The 22185-nt window shown below is 36.3% G+C and overlaps 1 protein-coding gene across 2 annotated transcripts in view; it reads left to right on the top strand.

Moving 5' to 3' along the window:
• Positions 1–22185, top strand: part of CEP85L (centrosomal protein 85 like) — a 153035-nt gene that overhangs the window by 88386 nt on the left and 42464 nt on the right. For both annotated transcript variants that reach the window (XM_065889039.1, XM_065889040.1), the window contains exons 4-5: positions 1094–1215; positions 10591–10708. In XM_065889039.1, the coding sequence (XP_065745111.1) occupies positions 1094–1215; positions 10591–10708 (240 nt within the window). The remainder of the gene's footprint in view (positions 1–1093; positions 1216–10590; positions 10709–22185) is intronic.

Here is a 22185-nt window from a genome sequence, read left to right on the forward strand (position 1 = left end):
AAACAAGGTAGCTTAAACAACAGATATTTATTGTCTCACAGTGCTGGAGGTTAGAAGTCCAAAATCAAGGTGTCAGCAAAGTTAGTTCCTTCTGAGGGCTGTGAAGAAAAATCTGTTTCAGGCCTGTTTCTAGTGGTTTTCTAGCAATCTTGTTGTGTTCCTTTGCTTGTAGATGTATCACTCCAATCTCTTGTTTTCATCTTCACATGGTGTTCTCTCTGTATCTCTTTACATAGTCTTCTGTGTGCATGTCTGCGTTCAGATTTCCCCTTTTACATCAGTCTCATGACTTCATCTTGACTATATCTGTGAAGTCCCTATTTCCAAATGAGGCTACATTCTGAGGTATTAGGGGTTAGGACTTCAACATCTTTTTGAAGGGACACAGTTCAACCAGTACCACCAGTATTAATATTTTGATTTTGTTTCAATGATAGAAATTTGAGGATATCTGCTGTATTGCGTTTTGTTATTATTTGTTTTAAATATCTTAAATTTTTCTTAAAGTCTAAATCGAATTTTTTCTAAATGATATAATAAACACTGGAGACCAGTAATCATCTAGATTATCTGCTTAATAGTCATTTTCTATGGATATATTTACTACTTTGTGAAAATATTTTAGCTTTTGGAATTTCAGTGTAATTAAAGGTTGATGTGATGAATGACAATTTGAAGTCTGAATGCTACAGATACTATTTTTATTCCCTTGTGGAAACCCTTCTGGTGATGCTTGTACAGTCTAGCCTTGGTATGTTCTTTTATTGTACTCCTTCCTTAGGCAATGATTAATTTCTTATTTCCAGAAAGCTTCCACAAGATAATGAGAACAGGATCTTACATATAGTATTATAATAATTGTTCTCTTGTCACCAATTCTTCCTTAGATTTGTACATTTACTTTAGAACTTCCTTGAAATTCTTCAAGTTATGCTGTATTCACAGGTGTGATTTAAGATGGTTTTTTAAAAAAAATCAAATGGACAGTTCTCTATTTTTTTAAAATGAAAATCACTGGGAAAATACAAGGTGACATATAAATATTCCCTTTAGCCACTTTTAGTATACTAATAGTGTAAACATGTTTGTGCAGGTTTTGACTGGATCATCTCGTCAAAGTTATTCACCTCCTGGCTATCAAGATTTCAATAAGTGGGAATCAGTGCTGAAAATAAAAGAAGGACTACTAAGGCAGAAAGAAATTGTAATTGATCGGTGAGTCATTTTTTTTTAATTACTAAATATTTCAGGCATGCAGAAATGTAGATTAATAAAACAAATATCTTTGTACCCACTGCTTAGAGTTTAAGAAATAGAACCTTACAAGTACACTGATGTCTCATGTCTGTCCATCCCCAATCCCAGTACTTTTAAGAACCACTATCAGAACTGAGGGTCGGTTGGTTTATCTGCCTATCTATCTATGTATCTATCTATCTGTGTCTGTTTTCTACCATCTTCTCATTTACATTAGGGTAACTCATTATTTGGAAACTCCTCTCCATCTCTTTTGTACATGTAACAAGTTAGCTGCAATGCTGATGAACTATCAAAGCTAGTGTCTTTGTGTTTTATACTTGGAAACTATCAAATTGGAAAGCTACTTTAAAGTGGTAGCTTCCTTTAACTAATGTATGTTAGATCTGATAGCACAGAAAGCATGAAAATCATGAATGTTTAAAGTTAAATGATGTACAGATAAGAATTTTGAAAATTTTGGGAGACATTTCCGAAATTTTGCCTATTTCAGTACCAAAGCTCTGAAAACAAATTTCTTTAAACTTAATAGTCTCCTGATTATTCTCAGCAAAAAACCTTAATATTACTTAATTATTTATGATCTATATTGGTTCTATATCATTTATGTATACTTTTGGGATAAACATGTTGCATATCATGGTAATTGGGAAATAGTTTGAGGAGGCATTTTTACTACTTATTTTCATGTGCTTATATGGGATAAAGTAGTAGATATTTTAGCCTTAAAATTAAATCCTAATTCAAATCTTTAAATATATTTAATAGTTGAAATTTCAAAAGATTTTGCTTAGAAACTTAGCAGTGTTAAAGCAAGATCTGCTGGGAAGTAAACTAGAGCATAGACATCTGGGCTTCCTTATTCTCCACATCTTGAACAGAGCCTGGCATGTAGTACATGTACTTAGTGCTTGATACTTCCATGTTTGATAAATGAATGAAGATTGTAAGAGATAGTTATAATTGATTTTATGAAAAGGCTATTTTAAAATATTAGATACTTCTAGTACAAGTGAATTTTATGTATAAATAATTATAGACCCTGTTGGATATATATTTTGAACACTTAAATAATTTAACTCATTGTATAGACTTGAAATTAATACCGTTTTTAAACACACCAAAATTCAGACTTTCATTAATATGAATAGACTTGCCCTCAATCAGAATCACTCAGCTTTTATTATTTTTTAAACACCATTATACCATTCTATTGGGTATAAGTTAATAAGTGTCTTAGTTCATTTGGGCTGCTATAATAAAATACCATAGACTGGGTAGCTTATAGACAACAAATATTTATTTTTCCCACTTCTGGAGTCTGGGAAGTCCCAAGGCACCGGCAGATTCAATGTCTGGTGAGAGCCAACCTCCTGATTCATAGATGGCCGTCTTCTTGCTGTAACCTCCCATGATGAAAGGGGCAAGGGAGCTCTCTGGAGCTTCTTTTGTAATGGTACTAATTGCATTCATGAGGATTCTATCCTCATGACCTAGTCACCTCCCAAAGGCCCTCTACCCCCTATACCACACATTGGGCATTAGGATTTAATGTGTGAATTTGGGGGAGGTGGTGTATGTCACAACATTCAGTCTATGGCAGTAAGAAATGCAGATAATTATTGATGTAATCTATTAAAATATATTTATATTTGTCAATTCTGTATATATAGAAGGATACTAAGGAAATAATCCAAAATCATTCAAGTTGCTCAGTTGGCCAATTCTGTTATTTAATTAAAAAAATTTTTTTTATTGAAGTGTAGTTGATTTACAATGTTGTGTTAGTTTCAGGTATGCAGCAAAGTGATTCAGTTTTATATATATACTTTTTCAGATTCTTTTTCCATATAGGTTATTATAAAATATTGACTATAGTTCTCTGTGCTATACAGTAGGTTCTTGTTGTTTATCTATTTTATATATAGTAGTGTGTGTATTTACTCCCAAGTTTCTAATTTATCCCTTTCCCCCATCTTTCCCCTTTGGTAGCCATAAGTTTGTTTTCTATGTCTGTGAGTCTCTTTCTGTTTTGTAAATAAGTTCATTTGTATTATTTTTTTTAGATTCCACATGTAAGTGATATATTATATTTGTCTTTGTCTGACTTACTTCACTTCGTATAATAATCTCTAGGTCCATCCATGTTGCTGCAGGTGTCATTATTTCATTCTTTTTTATGGCTGAGTAATATTCCATGGTATATATGTACCATAGCTTGTTTATCCATTCATCTGTCGATGGGCATTTAGGTTGTTTCCGTGTCTTGGCTGTTGTAAATAGTGCTGCAGTGAACATCAGGGTGCATGTGTCTTTTCAGGTTATGGTTTTCTCTGGATATATACCCAGGATAGGATTGCAGGATCATATGGTAGCTCTCTATTTTTAGTTTTTTAAGGAACCTTCATACTGTTATCCATGGTGGCTGTACCAATTTACATGCCCACCAACAGTGTAGGAGGGTTCCCTTTTCTCCACACCCTTTCCAGCATTTATTATTTGTAGACTTTTTGTTAATGGCCATTCTGACTGGTGTGAGGTGGTATCTCATTGTAGTTTTGATTTGCATTTCTCTAATGATTAGCAGCGTTGAGCATCTTTTCATGTATCTTTTGGCCATCTGTATGTCTTCTTTGGAGAATTGTCTATTTAGGTCTTCTGCCCATTTTTGGCCGATTCTTTATCTAGTCTCATTTATGGATCTTTGGTAGCCACATTGTCAAGTAGGAGTTGGCTGGCCTAGGCTGGCCTCATCTGGATGGTCTTTATGCTCCATGGGGGTCTGTCATCCTCCAGTATGCTAACCACGGTTTGTTCATAGGGTGAAGTTCAAAGAGAAAATGAAGCACATACGTTCTCTTGGAGCTTAGGCTCCGAACTGGCACAAAGTCCCTATGGAGAATCTCTGTACCCTTAGTTTAATTTCTCTGTGAACCTAAAACTGCTCTAAAAAATAAAGTCTGCTTAAAAAAAAAAAAAATCACTTCCGCTATGTTCTTATTGGTCACAAGGCCAGGAGACTTCACCTGTGGACAGTAGGAACAGCAAAATCACATCATAAAGGAGTATGAGTAATACAGGGAAGGGAATACTTGTGGATGTTTTTGTAAACAATCTACCACACCCAGTGTCTTAAATAATCTTTGATATTTTACATGCTTATTATAAAGTTTTTGATGATTAATGCATTTGATATTATATAAAACAGAGGAAGAAAAAGTAGCAACTCCTGTTTCTAAAGCAACATGACCAGAATTTAAAAGTAAAAATGTTCGGGCTTCCCTGGTGGCGCAGTGGTTGGGAGTCCACCTGCTGATGCAGGGGACACGGGTTCGTGCCCCGGTCCGGGAAGATCCCACATGCCGCGGAGCGGCTGGGCCCATGAGCCATGGCCACTGGGCCTGCGCGTCCGGAGCCTGTACTCCACAACGGGAGAGGCCACAGCAGTGAGAGGCCCGCGTACCGCAAAAAAAAAAAAAAAAAGTTAAAATGTTCATATATAAAGATCTTTATAACACATATAGTGATGAAAATTAGAACAAAATTATAGTATATCTTTTTTCCAGGAACCAGATTAGACTAATGGCCTTTAAAATGGTGATAACACATGTAGAGACTATTTCAGAGACAGAATTGACAGGATTTAGTTTCTTCCTGGATGGAACTGAGAGTAAAGATGCTGAACTTTTCTACTTTGGAATACAGTGTGGGTGATGATACCTTTTAAGTCACTTAACTAAAAATTGTATGCTGGATATTATTCCTGAAAATATCAAGTTATTCATGATTGCATGAGAAAAACGTGGGTTTTTTTTTTTTTTTTTTTGCAATGCATATAGCTTTCGTAGATTTTGGATAATTAGGTCAAAACAGATCAAATGTTAAGGAAAAATAACTGCTATAGAAACTGTTCTTCTTATGGTTACCAGTGGGGAAGGGTCGGGTGGAGGGAGGGATAGATGGGGAGTTTGGGATTGACATGTACACACTGCTATATTTAAAATAGATAACCAACAAGGACCTACTGTATAGCACAGGTAATTCTGCTCAGTATTCTGTAATAACCTAAATGGAAAAAGAATTTGAAAATGAATAGATACATGTATATGTATAACTGAATCACTTTGCTGTACACCTGAAACTAACATAACATTGTTAATCAACTATATACTCCAATATAAAGTAAAAAAATTTTTTTAATTAAAAAGAAAAAGAAACTTCTTAAATGTTCCCCATCTTGTGAGGAAAAGCAAATAGGTTAATTTCAAAAACAACTCAGAAAAAAAAGGAAGAAACCTGGTTTCTAATGCTTTATATTTGACACTAACCATTTAGATAATTCTGAATAGGGTACTTGACCTTTTGCATATTGATCTTCTCATCTGCCTGGGTACAAGGAGTTTCACCACTTAAGCAAAAAATGAGGTTTTTGAAGATCACTCTTCTAGGCAACTCTCCTCTCCCACCTAGTTGTACAGCATGAGGATTAAATGAATAAATGTATGTAAAAATTACTAATACTGTCTGATGCATAGTGGCCATCAGCAAATAGTAGCCACGTTATACATGTTTTATATATGTAATAGTTATGTTTACGTGCTTGTCTTTCCTCAGTCGACTTTGATCTCTTCACAGAAGAGACAGTTTCATGTACATTTTATTACTCATAGTAGGTACTCACTAAATATTCATGCAGAGGAAATAGCCTCATTTTAATGAAAAAGAGGTTAAGGTTGTTGGTTAACCTATGCTGTTGCTGATACTAGTAGTTCATATGATGGTTTACATTTAGAAATTGCGTAGCTTGTGCCGCTGAATTGAACAGATAAAATATAGGGGTAAGTCAGTGCACTGGAGCCAGATTCAGAGAGGAAACCCTATACCCTCTGTGGTGACAGCTGAGTTAATGCTATTAGTAAATGATACTGGCAGTATAGAGGACAATTCTCATTTTGTCATTACTTGCAATTTACAATATAGTATCTACAAATCTTCTTAAGATCTTGTCCAACAATAGAGAATCTGACTAGCCATTGTTTCTGGTTCTTGGAAAGGAGACTGTAAATCTTTAGAATGTCTTTTTTATTCATGAGCCCTGGAACACACCTGCATTTATGCTAATGAGGTGATTCTTGGGCCCTGGATAGCAGCTTCAGCTATTTACCATAGAGACCAACCCTGTGATCAGAGGGTTGGGACTTTTGAGCCAGTCCAACCTCCAGGGAGAGGAGGAGGCTGGAGATCGAGTTCAGTGATTTAATCAATCTTGCCCACACAGTGAAATTCTATAATAAAAACTCTGGGAACTCCCCAGATTTGTAGCCATTTGGTTAGAAGTGTGGATGGCCTGGGGATCCCACTTGAGTCTGGCATCTGAAGTAAGGCTTTCTTGTTGGGGATCATGCCCTTAAAGCTGTGGAGTCTGATGCTAACTTAAGGTGTTTAGTGTCAGAATCAAATTTCACACAGTGTAGCAGTTGGCCTTGAAACAAAATAGATTCAGAAATTGATTTTATAAAGCTATATATCTAGGTGTAAACAACCAAAATAGATAGAAACAAACTATTGAAACTATTTAAATACTCAGATAAGCTGATAAAAATAACCAAATCTTACTTCGACACTTGTGATGGAGAATAAATATGACTCTTGCATTATGGAGTCCGTCTCAAAGTAAAAGATGTTCTGCAAATTGCTATGAGCAAACTGTCATATGTTAATTGATCATATCTGTGAAGTTGGAATTTTAATAACTTTTAATAACCATGATATGTACACTTAGGCCTTGCTTTAGAAATATGATAAGTCCTAGCTTCTAAAGCAGATGAGTTAGAAGGACATTTAATATGAATTCCATTAAAAAAAATCCACACTATACCAAAGAATCCACCACTGATTTTAAAAGTTTACCTAGCAAAATTATAATGTGATTTTACTTCCACATGTAATTAAATGAGAGGCATATACATTGCTGAAGGCTCAAATGATAGTCAGCATTTTTTAGTAATAAAATATTTTTAAATTAAGGTATGGACTTTTTTTTTTAGACATACTATTATGCAATAGATTACAGTATAATGTAATTATAACTTTTATAGGCACTGGGAAACCAAAAAATTCGTGTGACTGGCTTTCTTGCAATATTCAGTTTATTGCCACGGTCTGGAACCAAACCTGCAATATCTCCAAGGTCTGCCTTTAAATGTAAAAGCATCCTTTTAATATACTTTGGGAGTATTTTCAGGCTATACTCCCTTAACACATTTACCGTTCTTCCTCTGACTACTCTTAGGATTTTCTCTTTATCACTGATTTTAAGTCATTTGATTAGGATGTTCCTTGGTTTAGTTTTCTTTTTGTTATTTGTGCTTTGGGTTCTTTGGTCTTCTTGGATCTGTGGGTGTGTCATTCTCAACAGATTTGGAAAAAATTTGGCCAGTTTTCTACAGATACTTTTTCTTGCTCATTCCTCCTCCCCTCCCCTCCCCTATAGGGATTCTTTTTTTTTTTTTTTTTTGCGGTACGCGGGCCTCTCACTGCTGTGGTCTCTCCAGACACACAGGCTCAGCGGCCATGGCTCACAGGCCCAGCCCCTCCGCGGCATGTGGGATCTTCCCGGACCGGGGCACGAACCCACGTCCCCTGCATTAGCAGGCAGACTCTCAATCACTGCGCCACCAGGGAAGCCCAGGGATTCTAATTACACATATATTTGGCCTTTTAAAGAAATCCACAACTCATTGATTCTCTGAGTTTTTGTTTTGTTTGTTTTGTTTCATTTATTTGTCTTTTTTTTCTGTTTCTTTTTGGATCATTTCTGTTGATATGTCTTCAAATTCCCTAATCTTTTCTTCTGCAAATTCTAGTCTGCCCTAATCCCATTCAGGATAATATTTATGTCTTCCATGTCTCTGCTTAACATATTATGTCTTTCTTCTAGTTTCCTGAACATATGAAAATAGTTACAATAATTGATTTCGTGTCCTTCACTATTAATTCTGTCATTTGTGTCAGTTCTAGCTCACTTTCAGTTGATTGGCTGTTCACCTTATTGTGGGTCATATTTCCCTGCTTCTTTGAGATGCCAGGCATTATGAATTTTAACTTGTTTTGGATGTTACATATTTTTGTATTCTTTATTTATTTATTTTGTTTATTTTTATTTTTGGCTGCGTTGGGTCTTGTTGCTGCACGTGGGCTTTCTCTGGTTGTAGCGAGCGGGGGCTACTCTTTGTTGCGGTGCACGGGCTTCTCATTGCGGTGGCTTCTCTTGTTGTGGAGCATGGGCTCTAGGTATGCGGGCTTCAGTAGTTGCGGCACTCGGGCTCAGTGGTTGTGGCGTGCAGGCTGTAGAGCGCAGCTTCCGTAGTTGTGATGCATGGGCTTAGTTGCTCCGCGGCATGAGGGATCTTCCTGGACCAGGGCTCGAACCCGTGTCCCCTGCATTGGCAGACGGATTCTTAACCACAGCACCACCAGGGAAGCCATTATTTTTGTATTTTTGCACTTTGTTCTGAGCCCCAAATTGCCCTCAGTTGGAAATCGCTGCTAACTGATACCCTGTAAATTATGAAGTTTTGGCATTTGGGAACAGGCACAATTCCGGGCCCTATGTGAGCCTCAAGCACTGTTTCTTCTAATCTTTTTGGCTAACATATCCCCCACCCTCACCCCATAACGCCCCCTCCCCACTTAAAGTAGTTTCTTCACGCATTCGTTAGTTAACACTCAACTGAATACTCAAGGGTGGCTCTGCACTGTGAACTCTAGCTGCCTTGGTTTCTCCAGATTACCAGCTTTGTTTTTTCAACTCAGAGAGGTCACTTTCCCTGTTCAGAGGCTAAGGCTTAAAACGCTAATCTCTGGCAATCTTAGGACTCACAGAATTTGTTGTCCACCTCCCAGAAGTCACGGTGACTAATTGCCTGTTGTCCAGTGTCTTGAGAGTCTTTCTTACCTGTATTTTGTTCCATTTTGTAATTATGTCAAGGGGAAGGGCAAAACAGGTTCCTGTTACTCCATCTTGACTGGAAGAGGAAGTTTAGTTTTCTTTGTAAAGTTTTACATTATTTGAAAAGCACCATGTGACTAATCTCTCCTAACTTATCTGTTTCCTGTTTGATGTTTTCTGTGTGGATGTTCTTAAAGGATAGCATATCTGAAAAGCAAATAAAAACAGCTCTGAATAGCATAAGCTCTTTGATGCAGTCTGAACTTGCTCCAAAAGTTATTTTGTAAGTAATTTTGGAAAACATCAAGCTATTTGTTTACCCACATGTATCCTTATTATTCCTTGAAAGCACGTGCTCTTGCTCTCTTTTGCTCTCACTCTCTCTCTTATAACCTTAGTATGAGACTTATTAAATTTTTGAAGATTAATGATAATACATATAAAGGTCTTAGCATGTTGCCTGGCACATAATGGTTTTCAAATGTTTAAGGATACATATTCACAAAAATTAAATAATTTGATTAAAATAAGCTATGGGGCTTCCCTGGTGGCACAGTGGTTGAGAGTCCGCCTGCCGATGCAGGGGACACGGGTTCGTGCCCCGGTCCAGGAAGATCCCACATGCCGCGGAGCGGCTGGGCCCGTGAGCCATGGCCCCTGGGCCTGCGTGTCCGGAGCCTGTGCTCCGCAACGGGAGAGGCCACAACAGTGAGAGGCCCGCGTACAGCAAAAAAAAAAAAAAAAAAGCTATGATCCACTGAGGAAATACTTGAACTTCAGTGTGCCTGGTTCCAGCATGAGGTTATATTAAAATGAAATTCCAGAGCTATCCAGAGATGCAAATCTGCCACCATGTGAGTTCTCCATCGTTGGTGATGTTTATGTGTAGACCATGCAACCTGGATGTTGTAGATAAGATGCAGGCATAGTACAGCAGTTGAGCTAGATGATATTTATAAAAATACCTCTCACCCCGACAATGAAATTTTCAGAAGCTTCAATTGGTATTAAGTGTTGAACAGAATTTGGACGAATGGAAATAATAATATTAAGGTAAAGACATTCCAGACTGAGATTGAAACAGTTTTTATGTTAGGCAACAAGAAGAAAGAGAGCAAAGCATGACTTTGTTAGAATCTAAGAAGAGTATTCTACAAAAGATTATGTTCTTTAAAGTGTTAGAAGTACTCTACAGTATAAACTTTTTCTGTATTTAACATATCTCATGGTACTGTGGTTTAAAAAGATTTCCTATTATGAATTTTATGATTGGTCATACTTTTAACTCTTATGCCAAATTAGAATACTGAAAGTTCTGCTTTTAATTATCACTTAGAAAAGTATATTTTTTGTAACGTGGTACCTCAACTTATGTTTTGCAGGCAGAAGCAACAAATTACCCACCTGCATGAAAGAATAAGGGATAATGAATTACGAGCACAACATGCCATGTTAGGACATTACGTAAATTGTGAGGATTCTTATGTGGCTAGTTTGCAGGTAAGATTATAAAGGATTTTGTAGTCGATTTATTAGTAAAACATGTAAATTATATACTAAGCTTGAAAGATTAGGACATTTTTTGGAGTTAATAATCTGTTCACATGGTTCATATTTATATGTGTAGTGAAAGATGTCCAAGTGCTGTTTTCCATCTGTCCAGTTCACACCCTTTCCCCACACAAACAGGAGCTACTATTAACAGTTTCTAGTGTAGCCTTCCAGAGTTGACTTATATCACAACAAACACATATAAATGTATTTTATCCTCCTACCTTCACAAAAAGTATCAAAATAAATACAGTATTCAACACCTTGCTTCTTTCCCTTAATATTATATAAAATTATATAAAATACAGTGATTATTTTCATATCATTACATAGGCAGCATCCCTTTCCTTTGCTTTTACAGCTGCTTGATTTCCCATTTTATGGAGACAGCATAATTTATTCAACCTCTCTCTACTTGTCAAAATTTGAGTTGTTTCTAGTTTGCGACTATTATACATAATCTTATAAAAGTGAAATGCTGTACTCATTAAACAGTAACTCACCATTTCACTTCCCGACCCCTGGCAACTACCATTCTACTTCATGTCTCTATAATTTTTATTACTCCAGGTATCTCATGTTAAGTGGAATTATACGGTATTTGTCTTTTTTGTGACTAGCATATTTCACTTAGCATAATATCCTCAAGGTTCATCCGTGTTGTAGCATGTGTCAGAATTTCCTTCCTTTTTAAGGCTGAATAATATCCCATTTTATGTATACCACATTTTGCTTTTCCCCTCATCTTTCAGTGGACACTTGGGCTGAATCCACATTTTAGCTCTAGTGAATAATGGCTGCTGTGAACATTTTTTATATTATTTATTTGAACATGGGTGTACAAATATCTCTTTGAGACCCTGCTTTCATTTCTTTTGAGTATATACCCACAAATGGAATTGCTGGATCATATGGTAATTCTGTTTAAATTTTTGAGCAACTGCCACACTGTTTTACCACAGTGGAGGTACCATTTTGCATTCCCACCAACAGTGTACAAGTGTTCTAGTTTCTCCACATTGTCACCAGCACTTGTTATTTTCTGGTTTTTGATAGTAACCATCCTGATGATATCTCATTGTAATTTTGATTTGCATTTTCCTAATGATTAATGATGTTGAGCATCTTCATGTGCTTATTGGCTACTTCTGTATCTTCTTTGGAGAAAGGTCTATTCAAGTCCTTTGCCCATTTTTAAATTGGACTTTTTGGTTTTTTCTTTATTGAGTTTTAGAGATTCTCTATTCTGGATATTAATCCTTTCTCAGATATATGATTTGCAAATATTTTTTCTCATTCTGTGGGTTGCCTTCTTATTCTGTTGATAGTCCTTTGTGTCTTTTCATGCACGAGATTTTAAAATTTTCACGAAGTCCGATTTGTCTACTTTTCTTTTATTGCCTGTGTCTTTGGTGTCGTAACCAAGAAATCATTACCAAATCCAGTGTCATGAAGCTTTTGCCACATATTTTCTTCTAAGAGTTTTATAGTTTTAGGTCTTACATTTAGGTCTTAGATCCCTTACAAGTTAATTCTTGTATATGGTGTTAGGTAAGGGTCCAACTTCATTCTTTTTGCATGTGGATATCCAGTTTTCCCAGCATCATTTGTTGAAAAGACAATCTTTTCCCCATTGAATTGTCTTGGTACCTTGTCAAAAGTCATTTGACCATATATGTGAGGGTTTATTTCTGGGTTCTCTATTCTATTCCATCGGTCTATATATGTCTCTCCTTATGCCAAAACCACATTGTTTTGATTACTGTAGCTTTGTAGAAAGTTTTGAAATCACAGAGTGTAAGTCCTCCTCTGTCCCCCTTTTTCAAGATTGTTTTGGTTATTTGTAGTCCCTTGAGATTCTATATGAATTTTAGGGTGGGTTTTTCTATTTATGCAAAAAATATGTTATTGAGATTTTGATAGGGATTGCATTTGAATCTGTAGATCACTTTGAGTAGTATTTTCATCTTAACAATATTAAGTTTTTCAGTCCATGAGCATGGGCTGTATTTCCATTTATTTGTATCATCTTCAGTTTCTTTCAGCAGTGTTTTTTAGTTTTCGTTGTACAATTCTTTTACTTCTTCGGCTAAGTTACATCTTAAGTATTTTATTCTTCTTGATACTATTGTAGATGGAATTGTTTTCATAATTTCCTCTTCAGATCATTTATTATTAGTGTGTATAGAGATGCAATTAAATTTTCTGTATTAACTTTGTATTCTGATACTTTGCTGAATCCATTCTTTTTTTTTTTTTTTTTTAATTTCTCCAGCTCAAACCCAGGAGGGTGGAGATACATTTTTTTTTTAATATTTATTTGGTTGCACTGGGTCTTAGTTGCGGCAGGTGGGCTCCTTAGTTGTGGCATGTAAACTCTTAGTTGCAGCATGCACGTGGGCTCTAGTTCCCTGACCAGGGATCAAACCCAGGGTGCCTGCGTTGGGAGCATGGAGTCTTATCCACTGCGCCACCAGGGAAGTCCCTGAATCCATTCTTTATTGCTAAAGAATGTGTATGATCATATCATCTGTGAACAGTGATAATTTTACATCTTCCTTTTCAATTTGGATGCCTTTAATTTCTTTTTCTTGCCTAATTGCTCTAGCTAGAACTTCCAGTACTCTGTTCAGTAGAAGTGTTGTAAGTGGGAATCCTTTTTCCTGATCTTAGAGGAGATGCTCTCAGTCTTTCACCATTGAGTATGATGTTTGCTGTGGGTTTTTTCTATGTAGTTTTTATTATGTTGAGTAGTCTTCTTCTTTTCCTAGCTTTTTGTGTGTTTTTATCATAAAAGGGTGTCACATTTTACTACATGCTCTTTTCAGCCTCAGTTGAGATGGTTGTTTTTCTTTTTTTGCTGTTTTTGTGCTGTATAATAGCATTGATTGATTTTTTTTTTTTTTTTTTTTTTTTTTGCGGTACGTGGGCCTCTCACTGTCGCGGCCTCTCCTGTTGCAGAGCACAGGCTCCGGACGTGCAGGCTCAGCGACCATGGCTCACGGGCCCAGCCACTCGGCAGCATGTGGGATCCTCCCGGACTGGGGCACAAACCCGCGTCCCCTGCATCAGCAGGCGAACCCTCAACCACTGCGCCACCAGGGAAGCCCGCATTGATTGATTTTTGAATGTCAAACCAGCCTTATATTCCAAGAATAAATCCCACTTAGTCATGGAGTATAATCCTTTTTATATACTGCTAAATTCAGTTTGCTAATATTTTGTTGAGGATTTTTATATCAGTGTTCAAAAGGATTGTTAGTCTGTAGTTTTCGTGTAGTGTCTTCATCTGGCTTTGGTATCAGAATAATGCTGACCTCAGAATGGGTTAGCAAGTGTTCCATCCTCTTCCAGTTTTTAGAAAAGTTTGAGAAAGATAGATATTAGTTCTTCTTTAAATGTTTGGTAGAATTTGCCAGTGAAGCCATCAGGTTCAAGGCTGGGGCTTTTGCTTGTTTGGAGACGTTTGATTACTGATTCAGTGTCCTTACTAGTTGTAGGTCTACTCAGATTTTCTACTTCTTCATGATTTAGTGTTAGTAGGTTTTGCTTCTAGGAATTCATCATTTCATCTAGTTTTTCCACGGGCTTCCCTGGTGGCACAGTGGTTGAGAGTCCGCCTGCTGATGCAGGAGACACGGGTTCGTGCCCTGGTCCGGGAAGATCCCACATGCCATGGAGTGGCTGGGCCCGTGAGCCATGGACATTGAGCCTGCGCGTCCGGAGCCTGTGCTCTGCAATGGGAGAGGCCACAACAGTGAGAGGCCCACATACCAAAAATAAAAAAGAGCATCTAGTTTTTCCAATTTGTTGAACAGTTAATTCTTTATACTACTCTTTTATAATCCTTTTTTTGATAGAATTGATATTGTCTCCATTTAAATTTCTGATTTTAGTAATTTGAGTCTTTTTTTCTTGGGCCATCTAGCAAAAGGTTTGTTAATTTTGTTCTTTTCAAAGAACCAACTTTTGGTTTCATTTATTTTCTCTATTATTTTTCTATTCTCTATTTCATTTATCTCTGCTCTGATCTTTATTTTCTTCCTTCTGATAGCTTTGGATTTAGTTTATTCTTCTTTTTCCAGTTCCTTATGTTGTAAAGTTATGTTGTTGATTTGAGATCTTTTTCTTGTTTTCTCCATATGGATTTAATATGTATTTCTCCTAAACTGATGTTGAACTTCTTTTTATATATTTAAGACCCATTCATGTTTCTTTTTCTGTGAATTGTTTTTTCGTATTTTTTGCTTATTTTTTCTGTATTGGTTTTTTTTGTTTATGGATTTTATGAACCTTTTAATGGAAAAAAGTTAATTTCTTTTACATATAATTTGATTTGATAATGTATTTTCTGAATTGTCATAATATTTTCATTCTATTTATATCATTTTCTCATTCTTTTCCTTTATCTATTTTTTTCTACCATGAAGTCTAATTCTGATGAGTATTTTATAAATAAACCATTTTGGAAATGAACCCATTTAACAAACAATTATTAAACATCCACTGTGCTAAATTCTGAGGTCACAAAAGTGAAAAATAGTTCATGCTTTCATGAATCTCAAACTATAAAGGGAGAGACCATATAGGTAAACACATTTACCCAATCCTTTAAAATTTATTATGATTCCTATAGATTAGGCATTGTCTAGGTGCTAGGAATAGAAATGTGAACGAGATTGGTTTTGTCCTTGAGAGTACAGTCTAATGGGAACACAGACATAGGGTCTGTGACACCTCATAACAAAATTTATATGGCCGGAAGGACTAGTTTCTCAAATTATTACTGTTTTTAAGAATTGCCCTTAATATTTGTTTTTATATATTTCTATGTAAACTTTATAATTGGCTTGTTTATTTACAAAAAGATGAAAAACTATTGGCAAATTACTTAATGGTGGTATGTACTTCTGTTTGGTCACTTTCATTAACATCTTTATTCCTAGAATTAAAAAAAATCAATTTAAGTGGAATTCTTTCTGCCATTATATTTTCAAACTTGTAGTTTTATTAAAGGCATTGTTATATTAAAATCGGGACATATTAAAGACCAAATAACTATCAGACTTCTTTGAGGCAGAGGCACTTAACAGAGATTCCAGCTTGTTTATCATACTTCAGTTACTAGTGTATCAAATACCTTGTTATTATGTGGCTTCATCTTCAAGTTCCGTCACATGATAGCAAGGCTCTGTCATACTGAGATTAATAGTGTACAGTTATTCGAAAGTGGTATTTCTATACTACTTAAGTAGTATAAGTTGCTTTGATAAGGTATTTTAATAGAACCATGCAGTTTCTCCTTAATAACTTTATTATTCTGAATAAAGGTTTTACTTGAATTATACAATTATTATATTACCAAAGACATTTAAAACTTAACATTATTTGCAAGCTGAAGAAAATGTTTTTTGACACAGCATCAGGCCAGAAGAGGGCTCTCTAAGTCAGTATGCAAGGACAGATAGAAATATCTGGAAAGGTAAGGAAAATGGGCTGCTAAAAATATTAGAAGAATTTTAAATTATGTGGGGAATTAAAAAATTGTTGAGAAATTCATTTTAAAAGATAAGTACAATTAATAAAAGGAAATACAAGGAAAACCCTAAGTACTAAATGAGATGATAAATAAACATTTAAAATGATATGATAAATAAACATTTTTCCAGGAGATTGATACAGAGAGTGTATAAAACAGCAAAAGTTTAGGAGAAACAACTAATAAGATAATAAAGTTTTCTTTAGTGAAGGAATTATTTTGGCATGTGAATAGTGTTATTTTTCTTCACTTTTTCATTGAACAGATTTGACATGTAATATGGTGTAAGTTTAAGGTGTGTGGCATGTTATTTTGTTACATTTGTATGTAATATGATTGCTATTGTAGTGGTATTTATCACATTACATAACATATATAGTATGATATAATTGTCTGTATTCATTACACTGTGCATGAGGTTTTTATGGCATATTTACTACTTGTTAAAGTTTTACCCTTACCATCACTCTTATCCCCTGTGGGAGCTCCCCACCGCCCATCCCTCGTAAGGAGGTACTCTTATGTTTTTTACAGGTTTAACTTTTTTAGATTCCACATATAAATGGTATCATACAATACTTGCCTTTCTCTGATTTATCTCACTTAGAATAATGTGCTCAAGGTCTACCCATGTTGTCTCAAATGGAAGATATCCTCCTTTCTCGTGGCTGAGTAATATTCCATTGTGTGTTACATCTTTTGTCGATTCATCTGTTGATGGGCATTGGGCTGTTTCCATACCTTGGCTGTTGTGAATAATGCTGCGATAACCATGGGGGGGGAATGCATCTATCTTGTAGAAATCCTGTTTTCATTTCCTTTGGGTATATGCCCAGAGATGGAATTGCTGGAACACATGGTAGATTTGTGTTTTATTTTTTTGAGGAGCCTTCGTATTGTTTTCTGTAGTGGCCACGCCAATTTACATTCCCACCAACCAAGTTTGTTTTTGTTTTTTTTTAAAACATCTTTATTGGAGTATAATTGCTTTACAATGGTGTGTTAGTTTCTGCTTTACAACAAAGTGAATCAGTTATACATATACATATGTTCCCATATCTCTTCCCTCTTGCATCTCCCTCCCTCCCACCCACCCTATCCCACCCCTCTAGGTGGTCACAAACCACCTAGGTGATCTACCTGTGCCATGCGGCTGCTTCCCACTAGCTGTCCACCCTACATTTGGTAGTGTATATATGTCCATGCCACTCTCTCACTTTGTCACAACTTACCCTTCCCCCTCCCCATATCCTCAAGTCCATGCTCTAGTAGGTCTGTGTCTTTATTCCCGTCCTACCCCTAGGCTCTTCATGACATTTTTTTTTCTTAGATTCCATATATATGTGTTAACATACAGTATTTGTTTTTCTCCTTCTGACTTACTTCACTCTGTATGACAGACTCCAGGTCCATCTACCTCACTATGAATAACTCAATTTCATTTCTTTTTATTGCTGAGTAATATTCTATTGTATATATGTGCCACATCTTCTTTATCCATTCATCTGTTGATGACAATTAGGTTGATTCATGTCCTGGCTATTGTAAATAGAGCTGCAATGAACATATTGGTACATGACTCTTTGTGAATTATGGTTTTCTCAGGGTATGTGCCCAGTAGTGGGATTGCTGGGTCATATGGTAGTTCTATTTGTAGTTTTTTAAGGAACCTCCATACTGTTCTCCATAGTGGCTGTATCAATTTACAATCCCATCAACAGTGCAAGAGTGTTCCCCTTTCTCCACACCCTCTCCAGCATTTATTGTTTCTAGATTTTTTGATGATGGCCATTCTGACCAGTGTGAGATGATATTTCATTGTAGTTTTGATTTGCATTTCTCTAATGATTAATGATGTTGAGCATTCTTTCATGTGTTTGTTGGCAATCTGTATATGTTCTTTGGAGAAATGTCTATGTAGGTCTTCTGCCCATTTTTGGATTGGGTTGTTTGTTTTTTGTTATTGAGCTGCATGAACTGCTTGTAAATTTTGAAGATTAATCCTTTGTCAGTTGCTTCATTTGCAAATATTTTCTCCCATTCTGAGGGTTGTCTTTTCATCTTGTTTATGGTTTCCTTTGCTGTGCAAAAGCTTTAAAGTTTCATTAGGTCCCATTTGTTTATTTTTGTTTTTATTTCCATTACTCTAGGAGGTGGGTCAAAAAGGATCTTGCTGTGATTTATGTCACAGTGTTCTGCCTATGTTTTCCTCTAGAAGTTTTATAGTGTCTGGCCTTACATTTAGGTCTTTAATCCATTTTGAGTTTATTTTTGTGTATGGTGTTAGGGAGTGATCTAATTTCATACTTTTACATATACCTGTCCAGTTTTCCCAGCACCAATTATTGAAGAGGTTGTCTTTTCTCCACTGTTTATTCTTGCCTCCTTTATCGAAGATAAGGTGACCATCTGTGCGTGGGTTTATCTCTGGGCTTTCTATCCTGTTCCGTTGATCTATATTTCTGTCTTTCTGCCAGTACCATACTGTCTTGATTACTGTGGCTTTGTAGTAGAGTCTGAAGCCAGGGAGCCTGATTCCTCCAGCTCCATTTTTTGTTCTCAAGATTGCTTTGGCTGTTCGGGGTCTTTTGTGTTTCCATACAAACTGTGAAGTTTTTGTTCTAGTTCTGTAAAAAATGCCAGTGGTAGTTTGATAGGGATTGCATTGAATCTGTAGATTGCTTTGGGTAGTAGAGTCATTTTCACAGTGTTGATTCTTCCAATCCAAGAACATGGTATATCTCTCCATCTATTTGTATCATCTTTATTTTGTTTCATCAGTGTCTTATAATTTTCTGCATACAGGTCTTTTGTCTCCTTAGGTACGTTTATTCCTAGATATTTTATTCTTTTTGTTGCAGTGCTAAATGGGAGTGTTTCCTTAACTTCACTTTCAGATTTTTCATCCTTAGTGTGTAGGAATGCCAGAGATTTCTGTGCATTAATTTTGTAACCTGCCGCTTTACCAAATTCATTGATTAGCTCTAGTAGTTTTCTGGTAGCATCTTTAGGATTCTCTACGTATAGTATCATGTCATCTGCAAACAGTGACAGCTTTACTTCTTCTTTTCTAATTTGGATTCCTTTTATATCTTTTTCTTCTCTGATTGCTGTGGCTAGAATTTCCAAAACTATGTTGAATAAGAGTGATGAGAGTGGGCACCTTGTTCCTGATCTTAGTGGAAATGGTTTCAGTTTTTCAACATTGAGGATGGTATTGGCTGTGGGTTTGTCATGTATGGCCTTTATTATGTTGAGGAAAGTTCCCTCTATGCCTACTTTCTTCAGGGTTTTTATCATAAATGGGCGTTGAATTTTGTCGAAAGCTTTCTCTGCATCTATTGAGATGATCATGTGGTTTTTCTCCTTCAATTTGTTAATATGGTGTATCCCGTTGATTGATTTGCATATATTGAAGAATCCTTGCATTCCTGGAATAAACCCCACTTGATCATGGTGTGTGATCCTTTTAATGTGCTGTTGGATTCTGTTTGCTAGTATTTTGTTGAGGATTTTTGCATCTGTGTTCATCAGTGATATTGGCCTGTTGTTTTCTTTCTTTGTGACATCTTTGTCTGGTTTTAGTATCAGGGTGATGGTGGACTCATAGAATGAGTTTGGGAGTGTTCCTCCCTCTGCTATATTTTGGAAGAGTTTGAGAAGGGTAGGTGTTAGCTCTTCTCTCAGTGATTTGATAGAATTCACCTGTGAAGCCATCTGGTCCTGGGCTTTTGTTGGAAGATTTTTTTGGTTTTTTTTTTTGCAGTACGCAGGCCTCTCACGGTTGTGGCCTCTCCAGCTGCGGAGCATAGGCTCCGGACGTGCAGGCCCAGCGGCCATGGCTCACGGGCCCAGCCGCTCCACGGCATGTGAAATCTTCCTGGACTGGGGCACAAACCTGTGTCCCCTGCATCGGCAGGCGGACTCCCAACCACTGCGCCACCAGGGAAGCCCTATTGGAAGATTTTTAATCACAATTTCAGTGCTTGTGATTGGTCTGTTCATATTTTCTATTTCTTCCTGGTTGAGTCTCGGCAGGTTGTGCATTTCTAAGAATTTGTCCATTTCTTCCAGGTTGTCCATTTTATTGGCATAGAGTTGCTTGTAGTAGTCTCTCATGACCTTTTGTATTTCTGCAGTGTCACTTGTTACTTCTCCTTTTCATTTCTAATTCTATTACTTTGAGTTTTCTCCCTGTTTTTCTTGATAAGTCTGGCTAATGGTTTATCAATTTTGTTTATCTTCTCAAAGAACCAGCTTTTAGTTTTATTTATCTTTGCTATCGTTTCCTTCATTTCATTTTCATTTATTTCTGATCTGATTTTTATGACTTTTCATTCTGCTAAATTTGGGGGATTTCGTTCGTCTTTCTCTAATTGCTTTAGGTGCAAGGTTAGGTTGTTTGTTTGAAATGCTTCCTGTTTCTTAAGGTAGGATTGTATTGGTATAAACTTCCATCTTAGAGCTGCTTTTGCTGCATCCCATAGGTTTTGGATCATCGTGTCTCCATTGTCATTTGTTTCTAGGTATTTTTTTATTACCTCTTTGATTTCTTCAGTGATCACTTCGTTATTAAGTAGTGTATTGTTTAGCTTCCATGTGTTTTTATTTTTTACAGATGTTTTCCTGTAATTGGTATCTAGTCTCATAGCGTTGTGGTCGGAAAAGATACTTGATACGATTTCAGTTTTCTTAAATTTACCAAGGCTAGATTTGTGATCCAAGGTATGATCTATCTGGAGAATGTTCCATGAGCACTTGAGAAAAATGTGTATTCTGTTGTTTTTGGGTGGAATATTCTATAAATATCAATTAAGTCCATCTTGTTTAATGTATTATTTAAAGCTTGTTTTTCCTTATTTATTTCCATTTTGGATGATCTGTCCATTGGTGAAAGTGGGGTGTTAAAGTCCCCTACTATGAATGTGTTACTGTCGATTTCCCCTTTTAAGGCTGTTAGCATTTGTCTTATGTATTGAGGTGCTCCTATGTTTGGTGCATAAATATTTACAATTGTTATATCTTCCTCTTGGATTGGTCCCTTGATCATTGTGTAGTGTCCTTCCTTGTCTCTTGTAACATTCTTTATTTTAATGTCTATTTTATATGTTATGAGTATTGCTACTCCAACTTTGTTTTGATTTCCATTTGCATGGAGTATGTTTTTCCATCCCCTCACTCTCAGTCTGTATGTGTCCCTAGGTCTGAAATGGTTCTCTTGTAGACAGCATATATATGCTTGTTTTTGTATCCATTGTTTTTGTATCCATTCATCAAGCCTGTGTCTTTTGGTTGGAGCATTTAACCCATTCACATTTAAGGTCATTATTGATATGTATGTTCCTATAACCATTTTCTTAATTGTTTTGGGTTTGTTTTTGTAGATCTTTTTCTTCTCTTGTGTTTCCCACTTAGAGAAGTTCCTTTAGCATTTGTTGTAGAGCTGGTTTGGTGGTGCTGAATTCTCTTAGCATTTGCTTGTCTGTAAAGTTTTTAATTTCTCCATCGAGTCTGAATGAGATTCTTGCCAGCTAGAGTAATCTTGGTTGTAGGTTCTTCCATTTCATCACTTTAAATATGTCACAGCACTCCCTTCTGGCTTGTAGAGTTTCTGCTGAGAAATCAGGTGTTAACCTTACGGGAGCTCTCTTGTATGTTATTTGTCATTTTTCCCTTGCTGCTCTCAATAATTTTTCTTTGTCTTTAATTTTTGCCAATGTGATTACTATGTGCCTTGGCGTGTTTCACCTTGGGTTTATCCTGTATGGGACTCGCTGTGCTTCCTGGACTTAGGTGGCTATTTCCTTTCCCATGTTAGAGAAGTTTTTGAGTATAATCTCTTCAGATATTTTCTCGGGTCCTTTCTCTCTCTCTTCTCCTTCTGGGA

The sequence above is a fragment of the Phocoena phocoena genome, chromosome 12 (assembly GCF_963924675.1).
Source record: "Phocoena phocoena chromosome 12, mPhoPho1.1, whole genome shotgun sequence".
NCBI classification, from domain to species: Eukaryota; Metazoa; Chordata; class Mammalia; order Artiodactyla; family Phocoenidae; genus Phocoena; species Phocoena phocoena.